Source organism: Lutjanus erythropterus, chromosome 22 (assembly GCF_056507025.1).
Source record: "Lutjanus erythropterus isolate fLutEry1 chromosome 22, fLutEry1.hap2, whole genome shotgun sequence".
NCBI lineage: Eukaryota > Metazoa > Chordata > Actinopteri > Lutjaniformes > Lutjanidae > Lutjanus > Lutjanus erythropterus.
In genome coordinates, this window is record NC_139338.1 from 2176626 (window position 1) to 2185144 (window position 8519).

The 8519-nt window shown below is 41.6% G+C and overlaps 1 protein-coding gene across 1 annotated transcript; it reads right to left on the reverse strand.

Moving 5' to 3' along the window:
• Positions 1 to 1947: 1947 nt before the first annotated feature.
• On the reverse strand, positions 1948 to 6385 carry tmem121b (transmembrane protein 121B). Its single transcript, XM_084711274.1, has 2 exons — positions 5775 to 6385; positions 1948 to 2577 (listed from the first exon to the last, which is right to left on the reverse strand). The coding sequence occupies exons 1-2, from the start codon at positions 6321 to 6323 to the stop codon at positions 1948 to 1950; spliced, it is 1179 nt and encodes a 392-aa protein (XP_084567400.1). The 5' UTR covers positions 6324 to 6385.
• Positions 6386 to 8519: the final 2134 nt, after the last annotated feature.

Sequence of the window (8519 nt, forward strand, 5' to 3'; positions counted from 1 at the left end):
GTGTTCTCTCCAGTATAATGGGACTAAATGGTACTCGGTGTGTGGTGTTCAAAGAGCTCCAAAAATACATTAGGAACATTCAAAACCAGTGTCTCTTTCCAAAAATCATGACCTGGTTACTCAAAATAATCTGCAGACCTTGTTGTGGGCAGTTTCATGTAGGAACTACTTTTTTCTAGAAGAAAGAAGGTAGTTTCAGTAGATTCTACTCAAGAAAGAAAGTAGTCCGTACACAAAACTAGGCATGAGGCTCATGTGTGTAGCATAAAGAGTTGCAACAATTAGTTGATAAATCAATTTGTCAACAGAGAGAAAATTCATTGCCAACTATTTTGATAATTGAGGGATGGTTCGAATCATCTTTCAGACAAAAATGTCAAACATTTGCTGCTTTCAGCTTCTTAAATTTGAGAATTTGCTGCTTTTCTTGGTCATTTATGACAGTAAATGAAGAGTCTTTGGGTTTTGGACTCTTAGTTGGACAAAAGAAGCCCTCTGAAGATGTCACTTTGGGCTCTGGGAAACTTTGGAATGCATTTTTCACATTTTTTTGGCATTTTACAGGCTTAACAATTAATTGTGAAAATAATCAGTGGTTGGAGCCCTAGTATGATAATGTCATATTAGCAAATTTGCACACATTTAAAACTGGGCTGCCAAAAAGAGAGTTGGTACTTTTTGAGGTTTCTGGCTGAGCAAACTGTTCTCTCTGTTTAAAATCTGTGCAAGAGACAACAAATATAAAATTGAAATGTTCAGTTGCAAAAAACTAAGACTTTGGTCTGGTGATGAATCACAGCCAGGTCTGTACAGAGCCAGTCTACTAATTAGTCTCTTTGGGTTCCTCTCTTCATCTGTGATGCATTACATAAGACTATTTAAAGGAATAGTTCAAATTATTTGAGGTGTAGTTGTATGAGGAACTTCTCTGTAGTCAGCATATTACCTACAGCAGATGACATTTGACATCCCTGCAGTTAAGTGAAGCAGCAGGAGTACTGGTGTAAGAAGCTAAGCAATGTACTGCTGGTGACAGGGTCAGCAGCAACACCAATTTTAGACACCTAAAAAGATAAATCTCTGTTGAAGTGTATGCTATATTTAGAATATTTTCACCGTTTTACCTTGCTGTTAATAAGCCAAACATTACTCTGTCCTAACAAACTAAACTCCATTTACAAAAACAGTCATTTTACCTCATAGAACACAGAAGATGCTGGTCTGCCACTACCTAAACACATTACTTTGTTTGTGTTATTGTGTGACTTTGTTGAATCTGAACCAACCATTTAAAACACTGAAGTCAGACAATAATACAAGCAAACTAACCAATCAAGGAAGACGTAGCCCAGCAACTCCTGTGTACTGTGAGGTAAAATGACTCATTTTGTCAATGGATTTTGGTTGCTTTGGAGAGAGTAATATTTGGCTTATATAATAGTGGTTTCCTGTTGGAAAAGTCTGTCTCTGTTTACAACAAGGTAAAGCCGTAAAAATATCTAAATATATTGTACAATATTATACACTGATATTGATTTTTAGCTTCCTACACCAGTACTCCCACTGTGTCTCCATACTAGGACTATGTACCCTGACTATAGATAAGTACCTCATACAACCATACTTCAAATAATCCAAACTATCCCTTTAACTCATCACTATAGCCAACTAAGAAAATATGTATTGTTGCAATTGGGGTGAAGTGCCCTTTAAAAATCCAGCCTTTTTGGATAAATTTTGGATGGACTCCCTTCACTGTTTTGTGGTTGATACATTGTTACTTCAGAACCTGACTTGTAGGTTTGTTGGGGTTGTAATTTGACCCTAAATGCGATTTTCCAATTTCCAGCTGTGTCTGAAACGCAGCACGGCTTCTCCACTTTCCCGCCATCACGACAGGCAGATGGCTCACGTGGACCAGTCACTCCCTCAGCCCAGCCCTGGGCTCTAGGACTGGGTGACGGCCAGGGTGTTGACGTACCCATGCGGACACATGTCGTTCTCGGACACGCAGTGGGAGAACTGGGCCGGGTTGCTGCCGCCAGCCAGCCTGCGGACCCCCTGCACCGCCACACACTGCTCCACTAGCTCCAGGAGCCTACACACCAAGAAGAAGATGTTTTTGAACATGAACACCGACACCGGCAGCTTGTAGACGTAGACCTGGAAGCAGCGGACCACCAGCAGGGGGGCATTGACCAGCAGGCCGGTGGAGAAGCGTGCCCACAGCCAGCGGCAGCGCAGCTCCGATGCCGTCAGCTCGTAGAGCCAGATCACCGGCATTGCCAGGGCTACGAAGTACACTGAGATGACGGTGTATTTGAGGTAGATGACGGGGATCTCGTTCCTCAGAAGCATCTCCACCAGGGTGAAGCAGTCCAGCAGGTCCAGGCAGGTGCTCATGAAGCAGCTCTGGGAGTGATGCCGCGTGGCGCCGTTCAGGTCCTCGATGATGGAGTTGATGAGGCAGAAGAGCAGCGGCGCTGACAGCAGCATGATGATCTTGAAGCCGGTCACCCCGCATGGGACCTTGACCGCAATCTGGTCCAGGATGGAGGTCTCCAGGATAAGCACCACCTGGGACATGAAATTTCAAATAATCCATTAAGATGATACTAAAACATGCACATGCTGTGTATCTGATACATGTCCTGAGACAAAATGTCGATGTTCTGATGGACTGGTAGCTCAGTTGTACTGAGGCTGTGAGCCCGCTGCAGCAGCTGTGGGTTCGACTCCTACCCATTGCCCTTTGCTGCATGTCATTCACCCAGTCTCTACTCCCTCTTTCCTGTCATATCTTCAGCTGTTCTATAAATTAAAGACATAAAATCACAAAAAAATCACCTGGAGTCTGGCAGGCAGTCATTCAACTCCAACTCCAGTATTTTCAGAGCAGTGGAATAGTTCATCCAAAACTGAAAATTCAGTCATTATCTGCCCACCCTCATGCTGACTGGTGGTCAGGTTCAGTTTTTTTAGTCCACAAAACACTGCTGGGGTTTCACAGGAAAACAGTGTTGTAGAATTTCAGTCTCTATCACCAGCATCATTTATCTATTTACCACACTGAAGCTGCGTTCCAAAACATATATGTAAGTCTGTAACTGAAACCTATTTAGCCAGCCACAGTCAGAGAAAAAACACAGTGAGTCACAGGACACAGGGGAAATTGTTCTTCATGAATGGCTTGTCAGCCATCACAAACTCTGGTTCCTCATCTTTTCTAGAATGTAATGGAATCCCAAAAGGAGAGCAGTAAGCATGTTGGAGCCACCAGAGATCAGTAATTGTTTATTTTGGCAGCAGCATTTTTGATGACAATAAATATGAATTAGCTTCTGTCATTTAAATTATGCAGAACAAGAAACTAGAAACAACTGTATTCATAACCAAGGCTTTCACACTGAGAACTGAGGCACATAAGATACATGAATATCAACTGTCAGTGTGGTAAACAGCTAAATTACGCTAGTGATAGAGACTGACATTTTTTGGGACACAGGATTCCTGTGGGATGGGAGTAAATGTCACCACTGATCACATACTGGGATGGAACAGGAAAAAGTCAATGGGAACAGGCAGGAGCAGAAATCATCATAACAATGGGTCAGTTTTTTCAGGCACTTGACTGGATTGACAGAACACAGGATGGGATGTGACAGGAGTATTTCTGTGGGAAAGGAATGGGACAGGAGTGAAAATCTACTCCAGTGTCATGCTCTAGCTGGTGACAGTTACTACTGTTGGAGAGCTAACATTAGCTTGAGTGTGTAGCTGCTGGAGTTCAGTCATAATGTTACAGTACAGCAGCGTCAGACTGTCTCATTTCCCTCCAGCTCAGATCAACAGTTGTCTTGAACAGGTTTTGTTATGTACAGATGGCAGATAGCCTGACTATAGGCTACCTGGTAGTTCCAGCAGTGTCTGGCCACTGGTGGCTCATTGATTCCCTGGGAGGGGAAAGACTGAAGGAACGTGATGACTGACCAATCAACCAGCATTTATCAAGCTATTATGCATGCTCAGAATCAGGCAAGGTTACAAAACAATTATCAATCTTGTCAAAACTGAAATTCAAAAACACATTGAATGAATACATTGAATCAAAAATTGCCTACAGGTGTCAATCTGATGTTTGCAGCTAGAAAGCCGGCTCTGGCTGGACTGGAACATCTCAGTGAACAGCAGGCGAACACAGCCTCACACACTGACTGTGGCCAGTTTGACAGGGAATACAGTACCAAGGTGGTTTTCTTACTGCGTTTGGCTCTTTGTAAGGCTGCACGACTCATCGAAATTTTATCGAAATCACGGTATGGCTGTCAGCAGTTTTCAAACCACGGGTGGTGCAATATTTGTTAAAGGCAAAATGTGTTCGAAAACTTTTGAATGAAAGAATGTGGTGAGGCAGAGATGTCCTGTCCTACAAATCAATTCTACAGACTTAAAAAAAAACATTTAGTACAGATTCCTGCAAAAAATCACAACATAGTCATTGTTTTTCAATCAAAATAAGAATAATGACGTAATAAATAGTTACCTTTAATATCACAAATCATATCGCAATTGCAATTTCCGTCAAAATAATCACAATTTTTTTTTTTTTTTTTAAATTGCCACTAGCTAGCTAACCAAGATAACTAGCTAAAAGCATCACCAGTTAAGCAAATAGCAGTAAGCATACTTTAGCAACAAGTAAACTAGCCAACCACTGTCTGTCCATCAGTTAACTCTGTAAATCACCTCGGTACTGTAGGCCTACTCTGTCTAAAAACTTGGGTTGCCACTAGGGGATTGTGCTGTATTAAAAAATCAACACGATTAGTCCATGATTAGTCCATGGCTTTAGTGCACATCCTAAAATAAAATAAAGGTTTTATGCTCTTGGAATGACATGAGAAATAATAAAACCAGTTTCATGAGATGTAGAAGTAATATGCTGCCGTCAAACGAAGAACTTGTGATTATGAGATGGGAAGTGTATGCGAGCCATGAACAGGGAGCTTTCAGAAAAATTCTGCTTTCGACTTGTGAATACAGCAACACAGGGGCGTTCATCGGGACTCTTCTCATGAACACGGTAAATATGACCCCAGTTGAAGGCAGCACTAAATCTGAATTCACAGAAAAGAATGACAGGCAAGTTGTCTGTCACTCAGCATCATCGTTGCCATGGTTACAAAGACTCAGATTTTTTATTTTTATTTCTTTTAAATGGTGTAAGACACCCTCAGTCTATCTTCACCAAATACCTGGGTATCGTCATGACAAGTCCAAAATGTAGTACTTTACTTGACCTCCAGGAAATTATTTATGACACAGTTATAATGGTCTCATGACAGCCAGCCTCATATGACAGTTAAATGTCATGTTAAAACATAAAGCTGAACAGCGTATTTAAAGTTGATAATGTCAAGATATCTAAAACAATGCCAACTTTGCATTAAAATGACATAATTAACAGAATGACATTTAATGACAACAATCCTAACAATTCACAAGGACTCCTTCATGTTCATGACAGGTGTCATTATAACAGTGTCATAAGTGTCTCATGTACACCCTTCAAATTAAGTGTTACCAGATATTTGAACATTTTTCACATGCTAGGTCATAAGTGTACCTGAGCTGGACTAATCAGATCATTTGATGGTTTATTAGCTGTTTTTCTTAAGTAGGCTACATAACAAATGACACAAAATGATCCGATGAAGGAACAGTTTTCTAAAGTATTGATGCCTAAACTGTCCTTCAGTGGTGGACTGACCCACCTTGGGGGTGCAGGCGATCACATAGATGAGCCAGGCCAGGTAGGCGTAGGTGAACTCGCCCAGGTTGCAGCCGAAGATAGAGCTCTTCTGGTGGAAGCCGCAGGCCCGCTCCCTCTTGCTCCGCGCGTTCTTCATGAAGAAGATCCCCCAGCCCGAGATAACCACCAGGTCCGTGGCGATCCAAGAGCACCAGTACAGGTCCGTGAAGATGATGAGGTAGAAGTCCAGGACGCCGCCCTGGAAGATAAGCAGGAGGAAGCAGAGCGCCTTGTACAGCACGCTCCTCTTGGATCTGTGCGCCAGCAGCGGCGCGCTCTGGATGAACTCCCCCGATGTCATGATGGAGGCGGCGGCCGCGGCTGAGGACACCAGGGGCTGGATGCTGCCGCTCTCCTCCGGAACGATGCTGCCGCTGGTGGTCTGGGTGTCCCGCCTCCTGCTCAGCCGCCCAGAGTCCGGAGAAGAGGAGACGGGGGAGTCTGGGCAGTGGTTCGCTTCGGATCGGAGATAGTCGGCCTTCGGATTGTCGTCCTCAGTTTCTGAGATCATTGTATTTTTGCGGTCGCCTCCCTTTCTTCCCTTTTCTGCCTTCCTGATGCTTTTAAAGGTTGAGAGGCAAAGACATGCGCAAACACAGGCCTGGATTCTAGTGGAGCGGACTACAGCTGCTACAGTATCTCTACTGAGTGATATTTTTTATTCTATCTATCTATCTATCTATCTATCTATCTATCTATCTATCTATCTATCTATCTATCTATCTATCTATCTATCTATCTATCTATCTATCTGTCTGTCTGTCTGTCTGTGATGCCACTATGCAACAAATGATTATTTTCATGATCGATTAATCTACTGATTATTTTCACGATTAGGCCTAATTGATTAATCATTTCATCAATAAAAAATAATTTATAATAATAAGAATCTGCATTTACTCTCATAAATGAAAAACAAAAGCGGCCAGTGACTGATATTTTTACTTTAAAATGACATGAAACAATTAAACGATTATTAAAATAGGTAGGAATTTTCTTTTGATCAACAAATCAATTAATCAACTAATCATCACAGCTTTAGTAAATATAGGAATACTGAATAATGGACAAATGATTCACTAGTGTCATGTCAACAAAAAGAATCACTTTCTTAACAGAACTAGTCTTCTTATCACAGGGATGCCCCCAATTCATGAATGATTCTTTTAGTTCTCCACTACAATGAATATTAGACCTCCAAGACAAAACTGGTTCAGAAAAAGTTGCTCTTGCAATTCCATCTGCTACTTCAGCACCACATGGATTTATCATTACAGAGCATCCCATGCTCAAAACACCTCCAGGTTGTAATGAAGTGAGAAGTGACTGATGTTGAACCCATATATTCTCCAAGACCTGAGCTGTTACAATGTGGCCATTAAGAACTGACTCTAACAATTAAACATCTGAATGTCTTGACTTCTGCAACCTGATTTTAAAATTCAAATGCAAAACCTCCCAGCTGCTGATGTTTTGAACTTCAGTACAGATCAAGCCTAAGTATCAAATCATCAGCAGTGAGCTGGGCGAAAATTATAATTTTAAAATTATTTGGGGCAGCTTTAGGCAATAGGTGATTTTTACATTTTTAACACTGCCTTATTTTGTTGACCAGTGAGCGAATTGACTCATGGATGACTTCAGATCCAAGATGAATGCAATTACAAACCTGTCCAATACTTCAGCACCACAGACAGCTCCATGGATACATCAGTGCACAGCAGAGTTACTCTACTGATACTCCAGAGCCATGGTCAGGGCCACAGATTCTTATGGTCTAAAAGCTCAGTTCAGATATTAAGATATTCAACTAAACTAACGCTCTGCTCCAGTAAAATGTAACTAAAAACAGAATGCAATGATGATGAACTCATTCTGAATTTGATGTCTGCAACATGATAAAAAAAAAGCTGTTTGGAACATTCCACAGGTAAACAGGTGACAGTATCATGATTGGGTATTAAAGGGGCATCCTGGAAAGGCTCAGTCATTCATAAGCATGGATGAGGTGAGGTTCAACACTTTGTGAAAATCTGCAAACAGTCCAGTAGTTTAAGAACATTTGTCATCACAAAACTGCAGGATTTTATAGATTTCAAAATCTACAATCCATAATATCATTAAAAGATTGAGAGAATCCAGAGAAATCTCTGCACGTAAGGAGCAAGACTGAAAACCAACACTGAATGTCTGTGACCTTTGACCCCTCAGGCAGCACTGCATTAAAAACTGCATTAAAAACACAAATAATTGTATAAAGGATACTACATGAGCTCAGGAACACTTTGGAAAACCGTTGTCAGTAAACACAGTTTGTCTCTGCATCTACAAATGCAAGTTCAGACTCTACCATGCAAAGAGAAAGACATATATCAACAACATCCAGAAACACTGCAGACTTCTCTGGACCTGAACTCATCTGAGATGGACTGACACAAAGTGGAAACGTGTGCTGTGGTCTGAAGAGTCCACATTTCACATAGTTTTCACAAATTGGGGGGTACAGTGGTATTTGGAGCAACATATGCTGCCATCCAGACAACATTGTTTTCAGACATCCCTGCCTATTTCAGCGAGACAATGCCAAGAGACAGTCTGCACATGTTCCAGCAGCATGTCTTCATAGTAAAAGAGTTCAGGTACTAGACTGACCTGCCTGCAGTCCAGACCTATCTCCCACTGAAAATGTGTAGTGCATTATGAAGCA

What these genes read in the sequence shown, in the direction of transcription:
- tmem121b (XM_084711274.1), bottom strand. Translation starts at nt 6,323, where the DNA reads ATGATCTCAGAAACTGAGGACGACAATCCGAAGGCCGACTATCTCCGA. An exon ending in TGATCGCCTGCACCCCCAAG is followed by an intron (nt 2,578 to 5,774) that starts GTGGGTCAGTCC and finishes TTCATGTCCCAG; the next exon opens with GTGGTGCTTATCCTGGAGAC.